Source organism: Zootoca vivipara, chromosome 4 (assembly GCF_965207765.1).
Source record: "Zootoca vivipara chromosome 4, rZooViv2.hap1.1, whole genome shotgun sequence".
NCBI classification, from domain to species: Eukaryota; Metazoa; Chordata; class Lepidosauria; order Squamata; family Lacertidae; genus Zootoca; species Zootoca vivipara.
This window is the reverse complement of record NC_142587.1, coordinates 99,713,044-99,738,559: the sequence shown is the minus strand read 5'-3', so window position 1 is coordinate 99,738,559 and position 25,516 is coordinate 99,713,044. Positions and strand designations below refer to the sequence as shown.

The 25,516-nt window shown below is 49.2% G+C and overlaps 1 protein-coding gene across 19 annotated transcripts in view; it reads right to left on the bottom strand.

The window, feature by feature from the left end:
- ARAP1 (ArfGAP with RhoGAP domain, ankyrin repeat and PH domain 1) overlaps positions 1-25,516 on the bottom strand; it is a 127,991-nt gene that overhangs the window by 75,456 nt on the left and 27,019 nt on the right. For 13 of the 19 annotated variants that reach the window (XR_015949747.1, XR_015949748.1, XR_015949749.1 and 10 more), the window contains exon 2: positions 14,553-15,319. Coding sequence is in view for 11 of the 19 variants with exons in the window: in XM_088668489.1 (XP_088524615.1) it covers positions 14,553-15,232 (680 nt within the window). In the remaining 8 variants the exon portion in view is untranslated. Of the gene's footprint in view, positions 1-4; positions 142-8,365; positions 8,810-14,552; positions 15,320-15,985; positions 16,045-16,758; positions 16,833-25,516 lie in introns of those variants that run through there. The other 6 variants (XM_088668495.1, XM_088668499.1, XM_088668497.1 and 3 more) reach the window with 6 other exon arrangements.

Here is a 25,516-nt window from a genome sequence, read left to right as displayed (position 1 = left end):
TGACCTGAATGCAAAGAACGGGGGAGATCAGAAACAGCAACAGAGGAATCCTGGCTGGCCTCATAGAATCATAGAACTAGAGAGTTGGAAAGAGACCCCCAAGGCTCACCAAGTCCAAGCTGCAACAGAGCTCCCCTTGTAGGGCTGGCGTCCAGGCTCTGGGGTTACCTCGGGGGTCACTCTTGCAGCCTGGTGGCATTTATTGGCAGCTGGACGCCCTATTCTTGGCCCCCCGACAGACAGCCTCTGGGCAGGCTGGGAGGGCAGTGGCGGAAGCCTACATGGGCAAACGCGAACGGGGCTGGCTCTCCCTGGGTTGCCGCCGCCGCCGCCTCTATAGAAACGAAACAAAGAGGCAGTAATCCTTCCTCTCCGCTCCGGCTGGGAGGCCTCTCACTGGAAAAGTTGCGCCAAGCCAGAGGGTGCCAGTCTAGCTCATAAAACGTTGGGTAGAAGCTCTGCGCCACCTTCACAAGCATCCGGGGGAAAGGGGTCTGGCCAACGCAGCGCTAAAAGTGTGCCGGGAATGAGCATCGGCACCCCAACTTGTGGGGGGGGGCAGAATGCATTTGGGGTACAAATGCAATGCCAAATTAATGCCAAATTAGCCAGCCACAAGGAGGGCCTCCTTGTTTCCGTATTTAGAGGTTTCTGCTCAATTTATATTGCAAAGTATTATCAGGTTCATATTCAGCCCTTTGTCACAAGAGCTTCATACGAGGTAAAAGCACAAGTAGATTGTTGAAATGAAATAAAAGCAATAACCCCCACTTCCTGCAAAGACATTTAAATGGCTGTACTGTAGAATATCGATCAGACAAAGTACATAGCTTGGAAAAAATAACAGGAGATGTAACAGAAGCTATCTGACTACCAAGTCAGCTTTGAGATCACCCTTACAACTTTGTGCAAAGTGATAAGCAGCAACCCAGGGGAGCTTACTTCCATCACAGAAGCGTAGGATAGCAGAGCTGGAAGGAACCCCAAGGGTCATCTATTCCAACCCCCGTGATGCAGGAATCTCAGTTTGATCATCCATGACAGAAGACCATCCAAGCTTTGCTCAAAAGGAGTCGACAAACTCCCGAGGGAGACCGTTCAGCTGACTGGCAGAAAGTTCTTCCTGATATTTAGTTGGAATCTCCTTTCTTGTAACGAAGCCATGGGTGCGAGTCCTACCCTCCGGAGCAGGAGAAAACAAACTTGCTCCACCTTCCATGTGACAGCCCTTGAGATATTTGAAGGTGGCTATTCTATCTCCTCTCAGCCTCCTCTTTTCCACACTGAACAGACCCACCTCCTTCAACCGTTCCTCATCAGGCTTGGTTTCCAGACCCTGGATCATCTTGGCCTCCCTCCTCTGCCCACCTTGTCAACATCCTTCTTAAATTGTGATGCCCAGAATTGGGCCCAGTATTCCAGGTGGGGTCCGGCCACAGCAGAATACAGTGGTACCATGACTTCCCTTGATCGGGACAGTAGACTTTGAGTAAACTGTTGTTTTAAACCACAATTCCCCCCCCTTCAGTGTCTCCCCCTTCTCACGCCCATGCTATGGCCATTGGTTTGATACGACCTGCCTTCCCTTTGCTCCCTTACCGACCCTTGACTTTGTGCAAATCCAGGATTGTAATACAGCCCCACGAATCCTCCAATGGGAGCAGTGCGAAGACAGCCTTGCATTTTTATGGATATAGGCAGAAAAGTGCCATATATGCAATGTTCGAAATCTGCCAGGAGTCAAGCAGATTTTGCACCTGGCTATGGGCCACTTGCAACCATCTTGTAGAATTCTCTGTTATATTTTATCTGAACAATCAGAACGAATTTCAGGAACCCAAAAGGTCATACTGAAATACAGTCGTACCTTGGAAAGCAAACGGAATCCGTTCCGGAAGTCCATTCGACTTCCAAAACATTCGGAAACCAAAGCACGGTTTCCGATTGGCTGAAGGAGGCTCCTGCAGCTGGACGTTCGGCTTCCAAAAAGCATTTGAAAACGGGAATGCTCACTTCCGGGTTTCGATCGTTCGTGATCTGATGTATTCAGGAGCCAAGGTGTTCGAGATCCAAGGCACAACTGTATACGACTTTTGTGCTGTCTGGCCCCAAAATGGCAACTAGGCGCAGGTGGGCTGTGGGCTTGCTGATCAGAAGGTCGGCGGTTCGAATCCTTGTGACGGGGTGAGCTCCCGTTGCTCAGTCCCAGCTCCTGCCAACCTAGTAGTTCGAAAGCACGTCAAAGTGCAAGTAGATAAATAGGTACCACTCCGGCGGGAAGGTAAACGCCGTTTCTGTCCGCTGCTCTGGCTCGCCAGAAGCGGCTTAGTCATGCTGGCCACATGACCTGGAAGCTGTACGCCGGCTCCCTCGGCCAATAATGCGAGATGAGCGCTGCAACCCCAAAGTCATCCGTGACTGGACCCAATTGTCAGGGGTCCCTTTAACTTTAACCCTGGTTTACGGAGCCATTTGGCGTCTAGTTTATATTGTTGTTGTTTAGTCGTTTAGTCGTGTCCGACTCTTCGTGACCCCATGGACCATAGCACGCCAGGCACTCCTGTCTTCCACTGCCTCCCGCAGTTTGGTCAAACTCATGTTCGTAGCTTCGAGAACACTGTCCAACCATCTCATCCTCTGTCGCCCCCTTCTCCTTGTGCCCTCCATCTTTCCCAACATCAAGGTCTTTTCCAAGGATTCTTCTCTTCTCATGAGGTGGCCAAAGTATTGGAGCCTCAGCTTCACGATCTGTCCTTCCAGTGAGCGCTCAAGGCTGATTTCCTTCAGAATGGATAGGTTTGATCTTCTTGCAGTCCATGGGACTCTCAAGAGTCTCCTCCAGCACCATAATTCAAAAGCATCGATTCTTCGGCGATCAGCCTTCTTTATGGTCCAGCTCTCACTTCCATACATCACTACTGGGAAAACCATAGCTTTAACTATACGGACCTTTGTAGGCAAGGTGATGTCTCTGCTTTTTAAGATGCTGTCTAGGTTTGTCATTGCTTTTCTCCCAAGAAGCAGGCGTCTTTTAATTTCGTGACTGCTGTCACCATCTGCAGTGATCAAGGAGCCCAAGAAAGTAAAATCTCTCACTGCCTCCATTTCTTCCCCTTCTATTTGCCAGGAGGTGATGGGACCAGTGGCCAGTTTATATACCTGAGTTTTTAACACTGCATATTTTGTTGGAAGCTGCCCAGAGTGGCTGGGAAAATCCAGCCAGATGGGCGGGGTATAAATATATTATTATTATTATTATTATTATTATTATTATTATTATTATTAATAATATAGATTCCTATATGAAACAAATAACCATTTTTAAGAATGCCTCTAACCAAAGATGCATCTTGGTGTCGCACTCAAGCGTGGAAACATGCAGAGGGTCAGAGAGTTGGTGACCCCCCCCCAGTCTGTGCTGGCCATTGTTCCTGAATGCATGTGGAAAAGACTTGCCCTCTCTGCACCCAAATTAGCGCTGTCTGAGAGAGCCCTAAATATAGACGCCGGAGAGGGCAAAGGCGACGGGGAGGCCAAGCAGACCACAAGCTGGAGAGAAAGAGGCTGAAAGAAACTCCCCTCTCCCCAAACTCAGCTGCAAGAACAGGGGCTCCCTTGTCTCCCGACAGCACTGGCCGCAAAAATGAGCCAGAATCCTGTTCATTATTTCCTTACAGCCCTGTCATTAAGTTCTGGGAAGATTGGAGACGGGAATAACCCAAGCCAGCTCCTTGTGGGGAAATGCTCCACCATTCTCAAGGCTGCTTTCTAGGCTGCGGGACTGGCTGGTGGAATTGCAGAGTTGGAAGGGACACCCCAAAGGTCATCAAGTCCAACCCCCTGCATTTAGGATTCTGGCTGCACTGGGGAAATGAAGAACGTGGGGCACTTAATCTTAATCATTCGCTTGGAGAGAAGGCGAGAGGAAGGCCATTTGTTTAAAGTAGAATCACAGAAGCGGAAGGCACGCAAAAGGCACCTAGTCCACCGCTCCCCCAGCAAAGGTGGAATCACAACTAAATTAAATGGCCGCTTCTGGCAGTTTAAAAAAAAATCCCTGTTCCTTTGCCAGGAAAGGAAAATTTCTGGCTTATAAGCATTAAATGTAGCATTAATTCTGGCTTACACTGCCTACACTGGCTGGCAGCAGCTCTCCAGGATTTCAAAGAGGCGTCCTTTTTTTGTATTTATGTATGCTACTACAGCAGCGAGAATTTTGATAGCACAAAATTGGAAGATTGGAGAAGTACCAACTAAAGAACAATAGCAAGAAAAACTGATGAACTATGCAGAAATGGCAAAATTGACGGGCAGACTATGGGGGGGGGAGACAACAGTGACTTTGAAAGAGAGTGGGAACCATTTATAGTATACTTGCAGAAACAAAGGAAGACTATTGACTTGATGGCAGGTTTTAAATAAACACTCACATCTTTATCATCAAAAATATGTAGAAAACAAAGGAATCATATGTTGTTGTTGTTGTTTAGTCGTTTAGTCATGTCCGACTCTTCGTGACCCCATGGACCATAGCACGCCAGGCACTCCTGTCTTCCACTGCCTCCCGCAGTTTGGTCAAACGCATGTTCGTAGCTCCGAAAACACTGTCCAACCATCTCGTCCTCTGTCGTCCCCTTCTCCTTGTGCCCTCCATCTTTCCCAGCATCAGGGTCTTTTCCAGGGAGTCTTCTCTTCTCATGAGGTGGCCAAAGTCTTGGAGCCTCAGCTTCACGATCTGTCCTTCCATTGAGCACTCAGGGCTGATTTCCTTCAGAATGGATAGGTTTGATCTTCTTGCAGTCCATGGGACTCTCAAGAGTCTCCTCCAGCACCATAATTCAAAAGCATCAATTCTTCGGCGATCAGCCTTCTTTATGGTCCAGCTCTCACTTCCATACATCACCACTGGGGAAACCATAGCTTTAACTATACGGACCTTTATCGGCAAGGTGATGTCTCTGCTTTTTTAAGATGCTCTCTAGGTTTGTCATTGCTTTTCTCCCAAGAAGCAGGCGTCTTAGTGTATTCTTTTTGAAACAGCAGTTTGTAATAGGGGGAAATAAATCAGAAGTGGAAGTTGGGGGAAGCCCAGGAGGGGTGGGAGGAGGGAATGTAATATGAATGTTATAGGTATGTGATATTTCTAATAATTGAAAAAGAAAGGCTTCTCTCTGAGCCGTACCTGGAGTCGCAGGGGATTAAATCTGGGGTCTTCTGCATGCATAGCAGGTGATATTCTTGTTGGCACCCGTCTGTCTCGGGAGACAGTGGAGGAGTGCTCCTTTGGGGGTGAAGTCAAACTGCTGGGAGTTTGCAGTGCCCGCTGTGGCTGCAGGAGAGACATGTTTTCTTGCAGCCGGGGCAGATGAAGGTGTCCAGTTGTGCTGATGCAGACGCACCAGGGGCATTTCGTCTCTCTCTGCTCTCCTCCCAGCGGTCATTCCTCCTCTGGTCACTGTTGTGGACGCACAGCCTGTCTCCAAGCGCTGCAGTCATCTGCGAGGGATTCCCACAAAGTGGGATTGCTGTTGCCAGCCTTTGTGACGTTGCACAATCTTTATGCACCATTAGAAACTCAGGTTGTTGTTGTTGTTTAGTTGTTTAGTCGTGTCCGACTCTTCGTGACTCAGGTATATAAGCCAAATGTCTCCTTAAACCAGGGTTACAGTTGGCGAAACAGAATGCCTAGTTGCCATTTTGGGGCCAAGTGGCACAAAAGTCATATAATAATAATAATAATAATAATAATAATAATAATAATAATAATAGATTATTTCTACCCCGCCCATCTGGCTGGGTTTCCCCAGCCACTCTGGGCGGCTTCCAACAGAAGAATAAAATAATCGTTTAAAGATTAAAAGCCTCCCTAAACAGGGCTGCCTTCAGATGTCTTCTAGCTGTTTTCCTCTTTGACATCTGATGGGAGGGTGTTCCACAGGGCGGGCGCCACCACCGAGAAGGCCCTCTGCCTGGCTCCCTGCAACTTGGCTTCTCGCAACGAGGGAACCACCAGAAGGCCCTCAGAGCTGGACCTCAGTGTCCGGGCTGAACAATGGGGGTGGAGACGCTCCTTCAGGTATACAGGACTGAGGCCGTTTAGGGCTTTAAAGGTCAGCACCGACACTTTGAACTGTGCTTGGAAACATACTGGGAGCCAATGGAGATCTTTCAAGACCGGTGTTATGTGGTCTTGGCGGCCGCTCCCAGTCACCAGTCTAGCTGCTGCATTCTGGATTAGTTGTAGTTTCCGGGTCACCTTCAAAGGTAGCCCCACGTAGAGCGCATTGCAGTAGTCCAAGCGAGAGATAACTAGAGCATGCACCACTCTGGCGAGACAGTCTGCGGGCAGGTAGGGTCTCAGCTTGCGTACCAGATGGAGCTGAGAGACAGCTGCCCTGGATACAGAATTGACCTGCGCCTCCATGGACAGCTGTGAGTCCAAAATGACTCCCAGGCTGCGTACCTGGTTCTTCAGGGGCACAGTTACCCCATTCAGGACCAGGGAGTCCTCCACACCTGCCAGCCTCCTGTCCCCCACAAATATCCAGTCATACTTCGGGTTGCGTCCGCTGCAGGTTGCAATCTTTCAGCATATGAATGCGGCAGACCTGGAAGTGTTTACATCCGGGTTCTGCCGCGCGTGCATGCGCAGAAGCGCTCTATCGCCGCTCGGGTTGTGGACTTTTCAGGGTGCGAACGGCACCCCGGAACGGATTGGGTCCGCAACCCAAGGTACCACTGTATTTCAGTACGACCTTTTTGGTTCCTGAAATTCGTTCTGATTGTTTCAGATAAAATCTAATGGATAGAATTCTACAGGATGCATTGCTAGTTTGTGAAAACAGTCCTGATCCGAGGATCCCCTGGGGCGTCTTCACTTGCAGTTCTGTTATCTGCCCCATCTTTGGCAAAGGCCTTTTCAGTGGTGGCTCCACAAAGGGAGATCTCTCGGGAGGTCAGCTAAGCTCCCTCTTGGCCCGTTTTGAGGTAGGTCTAAGAAACATTTTTTTATCCAAAAGGCACGTTCTCATTTATTGCTGTTCTTTAAATTTATATATATATATATATATATGTAACTGAATAAAACATATTTATTTCATAAAATTTATACCCTGCTTGACTGTAAAAAAACAAACTCAAAGCGTTTTACAAAAGAGATAAAAGAATAAAATGATCAATAAAAAAGAGATAAAAGAATAAAATGATCAATAAAAATGATCAATAAAAAAGAGATAAAAGAATAAAATGATCAATAAAAATGATCAATAAAAAAGAGATAAAAGAATAAAATGATCAATAAAAATGGTCAATAAAAAAGAGATAAAAGAATAAAATGATCAATAAAAATGGTCAATAAAAAAGAGATAAAAGAATAAAAATGATCAATAAAAAAGAGATAAAATAAAATGATCAAAAAAAATGATTTAAAAAAAAGCTTCTGTTTCAGTGTGTTTGAAGAAGTGTGCATGCACACGAAAGCTCATACCTATGACAAACTTAGTTGGTCTCTAAGGTGCTACCGGAAGGATTTTTTTATTTTATTTTAATAAAAATCAAATTATCAATAAAAATTGGGGGGGAATCCTGATGTTAACAGTGGAAAAAAACCTGCTACTGTGTAGACTGTAACATATGCATTTTCCAGCCTATTCAATATTGTTTTATGTAATAATTCAAATTTTAAGTTTCATTTGATTTGTTATCAAAGATTCCTTTAAGCAGCCGGAAAAGCCCCAATAAATCCTACCGTAGTCATCTTTCACCCATGTTTATCACGACAGGGGAAACTATCCCAGTCCAGAATCAATAACCCTGATAAGTGATTGCCAAGGACCTTTAGCTGTGATTCCTGCATTGCAGGGGGTTGGCCTAGATGATCCTTGGGTGTCCCTCCTGATTCCACAATTCTACGATTCTGCCAGAACCCTCTCAATCTTGGAGCATCACCGAGGCTCCTGGCGGTCGACTCTTCACAAGGCTTCAACAAAGTTCCCCCGACTTTTATGCACATATAAATCTCAGACCTTCCAGGAACAAAGCCCCAAACTGGGAGAAACCAAGCAGCTTAAAAAGATAAAAATAAACCCACATCAAGAAAGTTGAATTTCTCCCTCTCCCCTACACAAGACCGGTTTTCCCCCCCACCCACCCCACAAAAGCCCCAAATCTCCTTCCAAAAGATGTCGCGCACAGAGCAGTTTTCAACCATCAGAAAAAGGAAGGCAGCCTGCTTTTTAGAGGGGGAGAGAATTAGCAGCCTCTACCCACACAAAGCCAAAAGTCAGGTCTCTCCATTGCTCCTTTCCTTTCAGCTCCTTGCTTTGCAAAGAGGAGACAAGTCCAAGTTTGTCCTCAGCTCTGTTACCTGGGGGACGTGGCGGCGAAGGCCTCGGAAACCTCTGCAGTCCCATGGCAGGCAGGCAGGCAGGCAGGCAGGCAGGCAGGCAGGCAGGCAGGCAGGCTGGCTTCCAAATGCCAACAGGGCACACAAGAGAGTGGCGCAGATGGGGGGGCACCTCTTTTCTGCCCTTTTGTCTCAAAGATCCCCCTTTAGAGATGCCCCAAGAAAAGAGAGAGAGAGGGAGGGAGCCCCCCTCCAGATGAACTGCGAAAGCCAAGAGACCACAACCTTTGCACAGCAAGCTTTTTCCCCCTTTTTTCTTTTTTTTTTTGCTTTCTGCAAAAGCACTTCCTGATAGGACTTCCTGAAAAATGAAGAGAGAGCGAAAGAGAGAGAGAGAGCGCAGAGGCTGCTTTAAAGAGAGAGAATATGAAAGTGGCAGAGAGAAAGCAACAGCACCCAGAATCCACCACGGCTGGCAGACTTCCTCCTCTCGCAGAAACTTTTTTCCACTCTCCTTTCTTTTTTGCGCAGACCCCCCGGAGTTTCTGAAGGGTCTGCCTCAAGAGAGAGAGAGAGAGAGAGAGAGAGAGAGAGAGAGAGAGAAGACAACCTGCGTTGCTCAGAAACAAGAGGGCTGCAAGAGAAGCAACTTCTCTGTGTTTAAAAGTATCTGGCTTTTGCTTTATAATTGCTATAACATTTTAGGGTGCGCAAGCTGCACAGAAAACCATTCCTTCGCCCTTGGGCGTTTAGGAAACAAACCCTGAGATAATTGTCCTTTATTTTAGCACACAGATCAATCCCGAGTGTTTCCTCTGCAGAAGGAAATGCCTTCGGGAAACTTTCCCCAGTTCTTTTCAGGTCCTGTTTTACGGGCATATTTGGTATATGGGTAGTGTGGGCCCTGTGGCCTTCAATTATTATTTATTTATTTATTTATTTATTTATTTATACCCCGCCCATCTGGCTGGGTTTCCCCAGCCACTCTGGGCGGCTTCCAACAAATACCAAAATACATTAAAATATCACAGATTAAAAACTTCCCTAAACAGGGCTGCCTTTAGGTGTTTTCTAAATGTCAGGTAGTTGTTTATCTCCTTGACCTCCGATGGAAGGGCGTTCCACAAGGTGGGCGCCACTACCGAGAAGGCCCTCTGCCTGGTTCCCTGTACCTTTGCTTCTCGCAGGGAGGGAACCGCCAGAAGGCCCTCGGCGTTGGACCTCAGTGTCCGGGCTGAACAATGGGGGTGGAGACGCTCCTTCAGGTATACTGGGCCAAGGCCGTTTAGGGCTTTAAAGGTCAGCACCAACACTTTGAATTGTGCTCGGAAACGTACTGGGAGCCAATGTAGGTCTCTTAGGACCGATGTTATGTGGTCTCGGCGGCCACTTCCAGTCACCAGTCTAGCTGCCGCATTCTGGATTAATTGCAGTTTCCGGGTCACCTTCAAAGGTAGCCCCACGTAGAGCGCATTGCAGTAGTCCAAGCGAGAGATAACTAGAGCATGCACCACTCTGGAGAGACAGTCAGTGGGCAGGTAGGGTCTCAGCCTGCGTACCAGATGGAGCTGATAAACAGCTGCCCTGGACACAGAGTTGACCTGCACCTCCATGGACAGCTGTGAGTCCAAAATGACGCCCAGGCTGCACACCTGGTCTTTCAGGGGCACAGTTACCCCATTCAGGACCAGGGAGTCCTCCACACCTGCCCGCCTCCTGTCCCCCACAAACAGTACTTGTCAGGATTCAATCTCAATCTGTTAGCCGCCATCCATCCTCCAACCGCCTCCAGGCACTCACACAGGACCTTCACCGCCTTCACTGGTTCTGATTTGAAAGAGAGGTAGAGCTGGGTATCATCCGCATACTGATGAACACCCAGCCCAAACCCCCTGATGATCTCTCCCAGTGGCTGCATATAGATGTTAAAAAGCATGGGGGAGAGGACAGAACCCTGAGGCACCCCACAAGTGAGAGCCCAGGGGTCTGAACACTCATCCCCCAACACCACTTTCTGGACACGGCCCAGGAGGAAGGAGCGGAACCACGGCGTAACATTTTTGGCATTAACAGCCCCCCTTTTCTCAAGGTGACGCACCATGGTTCTCCCCCTCCTCAACTGATCCCCGCAACAGCCCTGTGAGGTAGGCTGGGCCAAGGTCAGCCAGGGAGTTTCATAGCCGAGTGGGGGATTTGAACCCTGGTCTCTCAGGTCCCAGCCCGGCACTATAAGCACTAAACCACTCCGGCTCTCAAGCAATAAAGCAACACATTTCATCATTTTGAAAAATCTGGGAAAATGGCAGCAGATAATATCTCCCCGACAACCTTCGTATACACGCACACACACACACATCCCAAAGGCCTGAACAAAAGAGGAGAGATTCCAAGCTGCGCCCGAACATGGCTAGAAGTGGGATTTCCCCAGGCAGGGAGTTCCACCTGTGGGTGCCACCACCGTGAGTGCCCTGCTAATGCCTGCTTTCATGCAGTGGCTCTCCAGGTTCTCAGACAAGGGTGTTAATAATAATAATAATAATAATAATAATAATAATAATAATAATAATTTAGCATTTATACCCCACCCATCTGGCCGGGTCTCCCCAGCCACTCTGGGCGGCTTCCAACAGAAGAATAAAACACAATAATCTATTAAACATTAAAAGCCTCCCTGAACAGGGCTGCCTTCAGATGTCTTCTAAAAGTCTGGTAGTTGTTTTCCTTTTTGACATCTGTTGGGAGGGTGTTCCACAGGGTAGGCGCCACCACCGAGAAGGCCCTCTGCCTGGTTCCCTGCAACTTGGCTTCTCGCAACGAGGGAACCACCAGAAGGCCCTCGGTGCTGGACCTCAGTGTCCGGGCAGAATGATGGAGGTGGAGATGCTCCTTCAGGTATACTGGACCGAGGCCATTTAGGGCTTTAAAGGTCAGCACCAACACTTTGAATTGTGCTTGGAAACGTACTGGGAGCCAATGTAGATCTTTCAAAACCGGTGTTATGTGGTCTCGGCGGCCGCTCCCAGTCACCAGTCTAGCTGCCGCATTCTGGATTAGTTGTAGTTTCCGAGTCACCTTCAAAGGTAGCCCCACGTAGAGCGCATTGCAGTAGTCCAAGCGAGAGATAACTAGAGCATGCACCACTCTAGCTAGTTTACTTTTAACTAGAGATGTTGGGGGGGGGGTTATTGTGCATGCACAGCTTTGGCACCCCCATCTGTGCTCCTGTAAGATTCCTGCATTGTGGGGGTTGGACTGGATGACCCTTGGGGTCCCTTCCAACTCGGTAACTCCATGATTCTACGATGTGTGCCAGACTTGCACAGGAGACATTCCTAGGGTGCCGTGCCTGTAACTTACTTCTCTCACTGGGTTCTCGGCTGAATTGATTTCAACACAAGGTGGCAGCATCACACCAAAATAGGCTTCGTCAACAGCCTCACTCTGGGGAACTGGCTATTTTCCCTCAAAAAGGACGTTCTACCCATACGAGCTGATTTGCTGATCTTTGAGACAAAGCGGTGGCAGTTCAGAAATGCTCGTCGCTCTTTAAGATCTCTTCCACACAGTTTTTGAAGGATTGTAGCTCAGAAAGCAAACAGCAGCCCAGGTAGGAATTCAAGTTTCGCCTCACCTGGCCAACCAACCCGGTGCTCACGGGAAGCCCAAAAGCAGAATCCGAGCGGAGGAGCCCTCTCCCCTCCTGTGGTTTCCGGAAGCATGGCCAAGAGCCATGGACAGCCCTCTCCTCCTCCAATTTGTCCAATCATCCCTGCCTCCTGTGGCAGGGAGTTCCACAGCTCATGGACTGTGCAAAGAAGACCTTTCTTTTGTCTGTCATTAAACCAGGTGGCGCTGTGGTTAAACCACTGAGCCTAGGGCTTGCTGATCAGAAGGTTGGCAGTTCGAATCCCTGTGACGGGGTGAGCTCCTGTTGCTTGGTCCCAGCTCCTGCCAACCTAGCAGTTCGAAAGCACGTAAAAGTGCAAGTAGATAAATAGGTACTGCTCCAGTGGGAAGGTAAACGGCGTTTCCATGTACTGCTCTGGTTTGCCAGAAGCGGCTTTGTCATGCTGGCCACATGACCTGGAAGCTATACGCCGGCTCCCTCGGCCAATAATGCGAGATGAGCGCGCAACTCCAGAGTCGGTCACGACTGGACCTAATGGTCCGGGGTCCCTTTACCCTTACCTTTAAAAGCTCCTTGCCCCCTTCCCAACAGCCCTCTCCTCCTCCAATTTGTCCAATCATCCCTGCCTCCTGTGGCAGGGAGTTCCACAGTTCATGGGCTGTGCAAAGAAGTCCTTTCTTTCGTCTGTCGTTAAAAGCTCCTTGCCCCCTTCCCAATTCCCATCATACAGCCCGGTTAACTGGGGCTGATGGGAGATGTAGTCCACCCACCTGAAGGGGGAACCAGGTTACAGAAGCTCTCTTTAAACGCTAACACTTTTTAAAGCCTTCTTGCCTAGACAATGCCATCATTGTAATAATAAAGAATAATTTATTATTTCTACCCCGCCCATCTGGCTGGGTTTCCCCAGCCACTCTGGGCGGCTTCCAAGAAAATATTAAAATACAATAATAATAAACATAATGATAATAAAATCATAAACAGGCCACCAGACCCTTTGCTGTTTTTTGCCTCCCAGAAGGCCGTGCCGCCTTTTCACATGGTTCTTCTCCCCCCCCTCCTTATTTAACCCACACAGCAACCCTGCGGGGTAGGTTCAGTTCAGTGTTAGAAACTCAGATATATAGGCTAGTGTAAGGGGGAAGGCTTATAGGGAACTGCCCCCCCCCTCATCAGGAGCAGCCCATCTCCCAGCAGTAATGAAAGCGAAGGGTCAGAAGGGGGAAGTCAGGAGACGGAGAGGGAGTGCCAGAACTCTGGCAACATCCAAGAGCCACTGGTCCTCAGGCAGGAAGGGGGGGGAAGAGAGGAGGGGACTCAAAAGGGCCAGAGACCTTTCCCCCCCACACCGGAATTAAGGAGGAGGAGAAAGGGGAGGAGGTTAGCTGTCCCGCGACTCTTATGTTGGTCAAGGTCGCGAAAAGGGGCAGTGCCGGATTCTGAATCGGACTGATGAGACATGAAACCAGCAGCTCAATTCACTGTAAATAATGTGCACCAATAAAAGTTCCTGAAAGACAAGCATGTGGAGGGTCGTGACTCAAGAGTAGTCGCAAAAAACCCTGACAGCTAGGTACCAAATGGCACTTTAAACCAGGGTTACAGTCGGGAAAACGGAATACCTAGTTGCCATTTGGGGGCCAGGTGGCTCGAAAGTTGTCTTTTTCTATGCGACTTTTTGGTTCCTGAAATCCGTTCCGATTGCGCAGATAAAATAACTAAAGGATGTGGGATTTCTGTGTGAAAACAGGCAACTCCAAGGATCCCCAGGCATGCACCTGCCAATGGTGGAGACCTCAGGTGCCATCCTGGCGCCCGGGCATCTTCACCTGGTTGCAAGTGGCCGATAGCCAGGTTCAAAATGCGCCTGCCAAATTTCGAACGCCGGTTCAGCACCTGCCCCAGGATTACCCAGCGAGCAACAAGGCCGGGAGGGGATTCGAACCCTGGTCTCCCAAGTCACAGACTGACACTCTAACCACTACACAACAGCGGCCCAAGCCAGCGGAGAGAAAGCAACCGTCCCCTCACCTAGGAACCAGGGGCGTACCCAGAATCAAAACTGGGGGGGGGGGGCAAGAGAGGGGAAGAGAGAGGGAAGGAAGGAGGGAGGGAAGGAAGAGAGGAAGGGAAGGGAAGGGAAGGGAAGGGAAGGGAAGGGAAGGGAAGGGAAGGGAAGGGAAGGGAAGGAAGGAAGGAAGGAAGGAAGGAAGGAAGGAAGGAAGGAAGGAAGGAAGGAAGGAAGGAAGGGGTGAGAGAGAGAGAGAAGGGAGGGAGGGAGAGAGAGAGAGAGAGAAAGGAAGGAAAAAGCGCCCCCCCCAGCTCAGGCTGTTTCCCCCCCCCCACGTTCCTGTCACTGGCTGCAGCCGTGGAGGGGGTGGAAACAGCCAGATTTCCATAACCCGCAGCGACTTTTCCCCTTCAGTTTTTGGAGGGAGAAAGTGCGGGTTATGGTCCGTAAAATACGGTAATTTATTTATTTTTGCTTCTGGGGGGGGGCAGCTGTCCCCCTGCCCCTCGCTGGGTACGCCCATGCTAGGAACACCCCCTGCCCAACACCTTTGCATCTTTTGGACTCACCTGGCTGCTGCTTTCTGGCTTGGGCCTCTGGGGGGCAGCGTGGGAGGGCGGCTGGGCACCGGAGGGGCCTTTTGGGTGGGGGGCTTCCCCTCCAGATGGTGGCGCTTGGCAGGCAGAGGGGGCAGGGGAGGGTTCGCCATCTCTTCCGCAGCCGCAGCATCCGGGCTGAGCCTGCCCCTCGCCGGCGGCATCGCCGGGGACGTAAACTCCAAAAGAGAAGGGCCTGCGGGAAGTTCAGACGTAGCAGTAGAGGAAAACTTCACCGGCGGGTGACAGCTCGTCCGGGGAGGGATGGGCGGCGGGGTGGGTGCTGTCTCCAGCTGCTGGCGAGGAGGCGACGCTTCTGTCGCCGAGTCGCTCCCAGCCTCCTGCTCCGTGGAGGAAGCAGCAGCCGCAGCGCCGGCGCGGAAGATGTTGCGTTTCATGGGGACCGGCCTCCTGGGGGGCAGTTTGGGGGCATCCATGGCAGGCAGCGCCTCCGTGAAGGCCTTCAGGAGCCCAGAGAGGATGCGCCGGCGGTGCCCTGGGAGAAGGATGCCCAGGCGGGTCAGGGCCTCGTCCGACAGGTGCTGGCAGTCCGACACACGCCACAGCTCGTTCCGCTCGAAGTTCTCAGCGTACTGCTCCAGGTGGAGGGCACGCAGCCAGTCCCCCATGGGGAGCGAGGCCCCATCCGCCATGGCACCGGGGAGGGGCACCCACCGAGGCCTCACTTCATCCCTCCAGCTCCTCAGTCTTCGCTGGACCCCAAACGACGGCAGCCGCACCTGGGGAAGGAAGCACGGGAGAGAGATAAAATCATGGACTTGTAGAGTTGGGAGGGACCCCCAACGGTCATCTAGCCCAACCCCCTACAACGCTGTCCCATGTGGGGGTCGAACCTGCAACCTTGGCATTACCCAGCACCACGCTCACGTCAACTGAGCTATCCGCTGTCTTTGAATCCTCTTTTAAAGGCATCTCAAGGCAGCCCTTTTTAGGGAAGCTTTTAATGTTTGATGGATTTCTGTATTTTAATGTTTGATGGATTTCTGTATTTTAGAATTTCTGTTTTGTTGGAAGCCGCCCAGAGTGGCTGGGGGAACCCGGCCAGATGGGCGGGGTATAAATAATAAATTATTATTATTATTATTATTATCCGCCTTTCTACGGCACCTAAAGTGGCAATCCTGCTCAGGGTTGCCTGTGAGCAAACCCCGGTGAATGCAATGAGGTGGACTTTTGACTAAATATGCACCGGCTTAACTTGTAAAGACACATGGGGCATTCGTTCAGCAAAGGCTAAAGCTGATGAGAGGCATGTTTCAGCTTTTAATTCCAAGTACAGACACTATTGCAAGCAAAATTTTGTTTGTTTGTTTGTTTGTTTGTTTGTTTGTTTGTTTATACATACATACATACATACATACATACATACATACATACATACATACCCCACCCATCTGGCTGGGTTGGCCCAGCCTCTCTGGGGTTTGCCATTGAAGCACCTAGCCTGTGTTATAAGAATTTTGAGGTCATATCTATATATATATAATAATTGTTCATAAAACATGTACATGAATGTACAGGCACATGTCTGAAGCAGCACAGGAAGACAGGCCTTTCTGACACCATTTTGACTCTCTCTCTGACCAGGTGTTCCTCTGCAAGGAAGAAGTGGGGTGGGGGGAACCTTCTCATTGTCTCAGGAATTAAAGTGATAATCCCTGGCATCCTGATACCTGACTGCCAGACAAAAGGGTGTGATTAACTTGGCTGGGAAACAGGGAAATGTAAATATCTCTCAATTTTGTTGATTAGGTTTTGGGGGGCAGGGGGCAGGGTCCAGACTGCTCAGATTACTGCCACCAGACCTCCCCTTTCATGATGTACCTATGATGAATCTAGGGAGGGGGGTCTTGGGCTACACCCCTTCTGTGACATATGGATGATGCTTCTGGGGGGTGGGCTGAAACCAATTTCAAATTTCTTTTTAAGGGCAAGACATCTTTGTTTGGGGTTCCTTCCTTGTTCTCCTGTGTGAGAGGAAGGACCCTGTTGCAACAGTTAAAATAAAAGTGCCTTGCTTCGTACGTCCTGGTTTGGTCTCTGTTATTTGGTGGGCAGGAGACGCTTAAATTCGTCTGCTTGCCTGGATCCTTGAGCTCTCCCTGGGTCAAGATCCATTTCTCTGGGTTCATAGGAACCAGCTTAAATTTTACAACACCTGAAACCGGAACTCCATGGAAGAAAAAAGGAGGGAAGGGACCACCTTAATTCTTTCTCTCGCTCTCCTTTTATTTCCGTGTGTCTTTGGATTTAAGTCCAAATATTGCTGCTCAAGGAAGTGGTTGCTGGAAGCGCTTCAGGTGAATTACCACGCAAACACTGCAAAGAACAATGGAGGGCTCAACTGACTTTGCTCAGATCAACAAGCAAAGATAAGGCAACGAGAAAGCCTTCTCCTAGGACAGAACGCCTGGCTCGGCTTCTGCTCTGTGCACACCTTCTGAACAGGAGGGAATTACCCCAAACAATAGCAAAACGTCAAAGCATCCCCGAGTCTAGCCCATAATAATCCCAGTGAGCAGATTAGGAGACCTGAACGCTTCTTATAATACATACATTCACTATCAAAGGGAGGGATCTTGGAGGATTCACCCAACCGGCCATAATCTGGCAAGCAAGACAACAGGTACACAGCCTCCTCTGGCAAGGGAATTTCCACCTCCAACTGTGCCAGACAGCCAACTATCTTCTACACAATGGATTTTCCTCCCAAAGTGGATTGACTCAGGATCTAATCAAAGAACAGCTATCACCTTCATAATGACTGGAACTTCTCTTTGTCCCGTGGAATGTAACAGGGAGGGGGTGAGAAGAGGCCAGGAGCAGCTGGCCAGGTACTCAAATTTCTACCCCTCCTTTTTGTGACGTATCAATGACATATTAGTGACATATTAGTGGTGTATCTTTAGGGGTGTACCTTGGTGGTGGGATGCTAATCAAAAGGGAAGACCCCCCTTTGTTCGGGGTCTCCATCTTGCTTCACCTTGTTGCAGGTGGGGCCCTGTCGCGACAGTATTCCCATCATTTGCTTGCTTGCTTGATTGATTGATTGCACAAGTGATATTTGCAAAACGGACAAATAATTCTCTAGTGATTGCACTGCACCACAATGCCTTTTGAAAGGCCCTTTAGCAAAATTCCGCACTCCTGCAATTAAATCCTCTTGTCTGAAATGCTAAATCCGAACGGCCGAGCCCTCTAGGGCAAGAGGCGAGGTGCAAGCTAAGAAAGGGCACCCACGAGGATGCGAGGGCAGCACCCTCTCCTGCCACCCTCTCCCAGAGGCTCTGGCGTTGCAAAACAGTTGCAGGATGTGGGGGCGGCAAAGCGGAGGAGTTTCCTGCAGCTAAAAATAGGGGACGCTAAAAGCAACGGCTGTCCATCACAGGCACAATTTGGTGACTCACAACTTGCTCCCTCTCCCTCGGCCACCGCCACAAGCACCTGCCTGCCCGTGCGGGGCTTTGACAGGAGCTAGCAGCCAGGATGCAACCCGTCCCGACGTCACAAAGCGCTTTTCAAAGGAGGGAGGCATTGCCCAGCCGCTTCAAAGATGACCTTTGCGACCGAAACCAGCAAACCTCAACTGATGCAGAAAGGGAGCTAAGGGCAAAGGTGCTCCTTCGTCAACTTGTTGCCCCCTCCAGCTTATTTTATGCCACAAACTCCCAGCTAGCACACCGTCCAGTGCCGGAGTCACGTATAAGCTAAACAAGCTCTACCTTATAGAATCATAGAATCATAGAGTTGGAAGAGATCACAAGGGCCATCCAGTCCAACCCCCTGCCAAGCAGGAAACACCATCAAAGCATTCTTGACATATGCCTGTCAAGCCTCTGCTTAAAGACCTCCAAAGAAGGAGACTCCACCACACTCCTTGGCAGCAAATTCCACTGCCGAACAGCTCTTACGGTCAGGAAGTTCTTCCTAATGTTTAGGTGGAATCTTCTTAGGGCCCCGCTCTCTTGGGGGCCCCCCAAAAAGTTATAGGGGGAAAACTGGGTTTACAATTCCAAAATATAAGATAGAAAACAAATAAAATAAAACCTATATACAGCCACCGTGTTTTGTAGGTTCCTGTGATGTAAGTCATGGGCCCCGCCTGCTAGCCTGCTCCCTAAAATATCACTGGTTTGCTCCTTTCTATATATAGGGTGCCTGCATTCTGCACGGACTGGTTGCATGGCAACATGTGCAAATGGCTTGAGATACGTATTAGGTCCATAAATGACTATATAGCATATATTCAACACAAAAAACAGTGACCATTTGTTGTTGGCAAAGGACAGCTGCACATAGAAAGGGCCCCAGGACCATAGCTGCCAAGTTATCCCTTTTTTTAAGGGATTTTCCCTTATGCTGAATAGGCTTCCTCGCGAGAAAAGGGAAAACTTGGCAGCTATGGTTGGGACCCAGAGGTAGACTGCTCCCAGCTCTGGAGGCTCCAAAACATACTCAGCAGGTTAGATTCCTGCACTGCAGGGGGCAAGACTAGATGACCCTTGGTGGTCCCTTCCAACTCCACAATTCTAGAATTCTCCTGCTTTATTATTATTATTATTATTATTATTATTATTAATTTATTTATACCCTGCCCATCTGGCTGGGTTTCCCCAGCCACTCTGGGTGGCTTCCAACAAAATATTAAAATACAACAATCTGTTAAACATTAAAATCTCCCCTAAACGGGGCTGCCTTCAGATGTCTTCTACAAGTAGTTGTTTTTCACTTTGACATCTGGTGGGAGGGCGTTCCGCAGGGCAGGCGCCACTACCGAGAAGGCCCTCTGCCTGGTTCCCTTTATAGTATTGGGACCATGGGTTATTCAACAGAGATGTCCATTTGAACTGCTCTGGACTTTGCTGAAGTGATACACAGCATTTGGGCACCGTGGTGCACGGTTAATCTACGGAACTCCATTCCACAGGTGGCAGTGATTGCCAAAATAGAAGGCTTTAGAAGAGGATTAAACAAATGCACGCAGGAGATCCTGCAATAAGGATCGGTCCAGTATACCTGAAGGAGCGTCTCCACCTCCATCGTTCTGCCCGGACACTGAGGTCCAGCACCGAGGGCCTTCTAGCGGTTCCCTCGTTGCGAGAAGCCAAGTTGCAGGGAACTAGGCAGAGGGCCTTCTCGGTGGTGGCGCCCGCCCTGTGGAACGCCCTCCCATCAGATGTCAAAGAGGAAAACAACTACCAGACTTTTAGAAGACATCTGAAGGCAGCCCTGTTCAGGGAGGCTTTTAATGTTTAATAGATTACTGTGTTTTATTTTTCTGTTGGAAGCTGCCCAGAGTGGCTGGGGAAACCCAGCCAGATGGGCGGGGTATAAATAATAAATTATTATTATTATTATTATTATTATTATTATTATTATTATTATTATTATTATCCAAGCCCAAGGGCAATTCTCTCCCCTCCTGTTCAGAAGCATCATTGCCTCTGACCATGGCAGGGGGCCATCAATCGTGCTCTCTCTTCCAGGAAGCTGCCCTCTGGGTTTGTGGCCATCGCTGCCTCCTGTGGGAGGGAGTTCCACAGTTTAACAGCAAGCTACACAAAGAAGGGCTTTCTTTTACCTGTCCTGAATCTCCCAACACCAAGAATATCAGAAACTAGGAAGAGCCCGCTAGATCAAGCCAATGGCATCCTGCTCTCACTGGGGCAGACCTGAGGCCTGTGGGAAACCAGTGAGCAGGATTCGAACACAGGAGCCCTCTCCCTTCCTGCAGTTTCCAGAAAGCAAGGGCTGCCCCAGTCTAGTAAAACTGGAAAAGGGAAGGCGAGCGCCCTGCCCAGATCACATCGCAAGGCTGGCTTTTCTCTCTGGGTTGTTGGTAAACAAGAAACGGGTAAAAATAGCCCAACTCGGCTAATTTAAGCTTCCTGAAAACGTTCACATACCAACGGCCTCTTGTGCTGCTTTGCGGCTAGAGATTCTTTCCCCAATGCTAAACCGCTCTAGGATAAATCCAGCGGCCTTCCCAGAGCGGCACGCTTCGCTTTGAAAAACACACACACTCCAAACCCCCATCCTCTCCCAGCAAATGACTTCTCCCAGAAGTTACTAGCGGAAGCAGAACAGCTGAGTCAACCAAGAGGAAGTGCTCCACTTCCAACTGGGCCCTCGTTCAGTCTCCGCTTGAGCCCGGTTCCTGCATCACAGGGGGTTGGACTAGATGACCCTTGGGTCCCACGGCCAACACTACAATTCTACAATTCTGTGGCTCGCCATCTCTCCAGGCTTAACTGGAGAAAGGGCTCGGCCCTGGAAGGAGAGGACAGGGCTCAGCGCCAGCAGAAACAAATCACAGAGTTGTGAAGTTGAGAGGGACCCCTGAGGGTCATCCAGCTCCACCCCCTGCAATGCAGGAATCCCAGTGTCCTCTGATGGGTGACCACCCAGCCTCAGTTTAAAAGCCTCCAAGCACCTTCCGAGGGAGTCCAATGTCAAACAGCTCTTTATGTCAGAGAATTCTTCCCAATGTTGAGTCGGAATCCCCTGCAATTTGAATTCGTTGTATCGGGTCCTTTGACAATGGTTCCTTTGAGCACGCGCAAAGTGTTCTCTCCATATTCTGAACTCTTAGTGTCGCAGGGCTCAGGGGATGGAGAGATCTCTCTCTAGCCAAAGTCCCAAGGAACCATCATTGCCAGCTCTGAATGGACCACCCTGGACCAGACAGATCGATGGCTTTGACTCAGAAGACGGCAGCTTTCTATTTCCTGGGGAATTCCGGGGGAAACTCCTCCTCCACTGGCGCCGGACACAACCAGTTTGCTGGACCACAAACTTGACATGAGTCAACAGTGTGATGCAGCAGCTAAAAAAGCCAATGCAATTCTGGGCTGCATCAATAGGAGTATAGCATCTAGATCAAGGGAAGTAATAGTACCACTGTATTCCGCTCTGGTCAGACCTCACCTGGAATACTGTGTCCAGTTCTGGGCACCACAGTTCAAGAAGGATACTGACAAGCTGGAACGTGTCCAGAAGAGGGCAACCAAAATGGTCAAAGGCCTGGAAACGATGCCTTATGAGGAACGGCTTAGGGAGCTGGGTATGTTTAGCCTGGAGAAGAGAAGGTTAAGGGGTGATATGATAGCCATGCTCAAATATATAAAAGCCATATAGAGGAGGGAGAAAGGTTGTTTTCTGCTGCTCCAGAGAAGCGGACACGGATTCAAGCTACAAGAAAGAAGATTCCACCTAAACATTAGGAAGAACTTCCTGACAGTAAAAGCTGTTTGGCAGTGGAATTTGCTGCCAAGGAATGTGGTGGAGTCTCCTTCTTTGGAGGTCCTTAAGCAGAGGCTTGACAGCCATCTGCCAGGAATGCTTTGATGGTGTTTCCTGCTTGGCAGGGGGTTGGACTAGATGGCCCTTGTGGTCTCCTCCAACTCTACGATTCTATGAAGCCATGAGTTTTGAGTCCTACCCTCCGGAGCAGGAGAAAACAAGCTTGCTCTATTTTCCATGTGATGGACCTCGAGATATTTGGAGATGTCTCTCATATCTCCCAGATGGCTCTCATATTAAACAGCAATTACCGTCAAAAAGTTCTTCCTGATGTTTAGTCGGAATCTCCTTCCTTGTAATATCCAACAAGAAGAAAGGAGATTCTGACTAAAGGACTCCCTGGGGAGGTGCCGGGCTCTCCTTCCTTGAATGTTTTTAAGCAGAGGTGGGATGGATGGCCACCTGCCAGGGTTTCTTTAGCACTGAATGGGGTTGGACTAGATGATCCCTGGGGGTCCCTTCCAATTCTGTGATTCTAGGGTTAGTAACCATTGACAGCCCTCTCCTCCATGACACCAAAGGGTCACCTAGCCCAAGTCTCTGCAATGCAGGAATCACAGCTAAAATGGTGTATTTGTAAAAGGGTAAAAAGAGTATTGGAAAATGATCCATAATGAATTGGGGAAAAAAATGTTTAAAAATACTTTCTTCCCCTCCCCCCCCCAAAAAAAACCCAGAGTCCTTTCTGTTGGGGATAATTCAGACTGAAATTCCCAGGTGTCAAAAAAAGGTTATTTATGTTTGCAGTAATTGCGGCCGGTGTTTCGGTAGCCCAAAAATGTGAGGCCTCGGCTAATAAAGAAGAATGGCAACTTAAATTGACGGATTATGCACGACTCCTAGACTTAGCATATACAATAAGAGAACAAGAAGAATATACGTTTAAAGGAGATGGGAAAATGTTTAGTGAATATATGGGGAACAACTGCTTACAGCTGAAAACGCTGGCAGCACTAAGGTAAATTCAACGGCGTGAACAAATTTGATGGATGCAATAACGGTAGAGTTTTTGTAAAATATGCAGGGGTTTATGATGTGTAAAATGAACCATGGAAAGAGAAGAAGGGAAGTCACTGATGTCTTACGGATGTAAAGAATTGGTACTTTAAATTGTAAAACGGAAAACTTAATAAAAATTATATACGGAAAAAGGAATCACAGCTGAAGAGTCCCCGGCAGATGCCCCTCCAACCCCTGGAATGAAACCCGCTTATGTTTTCTAATTTCAGTTTGTCCGTTGATCACAGACCACCGTCTTCCAATTTGCACATCACGCCAAAGCGTCCCGGGACGATGCCGGCGGAACGGATGGCTCACAGTCACGGGGGCTCTACTTGCCGCAGTCCTGGCAAGGGCTGTGTCGTTCTTGCATCACCCCGGGCTCAAGGCCCCCTGACCTCGGCTTCACGAGAGCCCTCCTTCTTCCTCTCCTTCTCACACGACTCGTACGTCACCAAAGTACCCGGGACAGTCCAGGGAACACACACAGGGTGAGTCACCGCCACAAGCCCATCTCCGTGTAAAAAAATCTACATCTTTTACTGCTCAGAAGCACTTGAGTTGCAGAAACAGTCGCGATAAGGATTGTGAAAGCATCTACATTATCAAAGGAAGTTTCTAGTCATTGGTGTTTTAATGCAGCGACGGAAAGCAAACGTAACCCCGGGCCCCCTGTGATTTTTGTGCAATTGCAGTTCGCAGCACAAACTTAATACGCACAATCCTTACGTCTCCACTCGGAGGCGGGGGCCATTCAGCTCAATGAGACTTACTCCCGGGTAAACATGTGATAAGACTGCAGTCATCGTGACCTAAATAAGTATTCAAAGGGTACGCTGACGGCGACGAGCTTGCGCCTGAGTTTTCTTATTTCCCTCTCCCTGACACTCCCTTTTCCTTTTGTGTCGTGTGTGTTTTAGATTGCATTTCCCTCTGGTCTCCCGAAGACCAACTGCATTACAGGGGCCCACAAAAGCAGCAGAGAAAGAAGGAAGGAAGGAAGGAAGGAAGGAAGGAAGGAAGGAAGGAAGGAAGGAAGGAAGGAAGGAAGGAAGGAAGGAAGGAAGGACGGGGGGGAGGGGGGGAGAGAGAGAGAGTTCCAGCCTTTTCCTCCTCTTCCTCCTCTCCCCACCTCGACTTCAACTGAGTCCCTACCCCAGTCACAAATCCCCGCCAAGTCCTTGCAAAATGCATTCCTGCCCAGGATTAAGCAACGGGCATTAACGGCTTTTGTAAGAGACTTAGAAATTCTTGCAGCATCCCATCGAGAGAAGAAGAAGAAGAAGAAGAAGAAGAAGAAGAAGAAGAAGAAGAAGAAGAAGAAGAAGAAGAAGAAGTGGAGGAGGAGGAAGAAGAAGTGGAGGAGGAGGAGGAAGAAGAGGAGGAGGAGGAGGAGGAGGAGGAGGAGGAGGAGGAGGAGGAGGAGGAGGAGTGGAGCAAATAAGCAGAGAGAGAGAGATAGACCATCAGAGAAAACATTGCATGGGGTGGGCACCAAATACAGGAGGACCATGCCTTGGTCCCCACCAAGGGCAGGACAACCCTGGGCAGCCGCAGAGGCCTTCAGGGCATGTCAAGAGTATCATCAGTAGATGCCCAGGGCTACATGAGCACATGGTGTGCAGCCCGCTGGGCCATTCCTAAGTGTCATGCTGTCTAATTATTATCTATATACAGTGGTACCTCACAAGACGAATGCCCTGCAAGACTAATTTTTCGCAGACGAATGCGTTTTGCGATTTCAATGGAGACTCGCAAGAGAAAGTTTCCTATGGCGCACTTCGCAAGACAATTTTTTTTCAACCCATAGGGTGCCTCGCAAGACGAATTTTTTTTTCTTCCGTCTTGTGAGGCACCCTATGGGAAACCGCACTTCAATGCATTCCTATGGGAGCCGCTTCGCAAAAGGAATTTTTCGCTATACGAAGCGACTCGCGGAACGAATTAAATTCGTCTAGCGAGGCACCACTGTATATCTATATATATATATATATATAAATGTAAACCGTGTAAACCGGGTATGTGTGTTCGTCTTCGATGTTCAACAAAACCGCTTGACCGATAAGAGTTCAAATTTTGACACAAAGTCAAATGTGACTACGAGAGCAAGCCCATACCGTTTTCAAATACAGGTGTCACACCTGTGCAATGTAAAACCTCCCAAACCCCGTGTTTCAGAACTTACAAATCAGATGAAAGTGCATGCTGGGAGCACAGGGGAGGTTGCAAAACAGCGCCCTCTAGCGAAAGCTACACTGGTACTGCACCTAGGAAAGCTTCCCTCTCCACAGGATCTAGGCTCGGCTTTGCAGACTAGGCAGCTTTCCAGACTAGGCCGAGTGGAGGTGGAAGCTTGCCTGGGTGGGGGAGGGGGGAGGGGGAGGGATAAGTCATGGGTCGGGACAGGGTGGGGAGAGTCACAGGGATACACCTGTCTAAACATAACACGGGTAAAACAGGGGGACTCTGAAAGTGAGGGGCGTCTGAAGGGGGACTCTGAGACTCCATTTAACAGACTGAGCTACAGCAATGCGTGGCAGGGCCAGATAGTACTGTATATTTTAACTGAGGAAGTCCTGATGGGCTCATAGAGTTGGAAGAGACAGCAAAGGGAC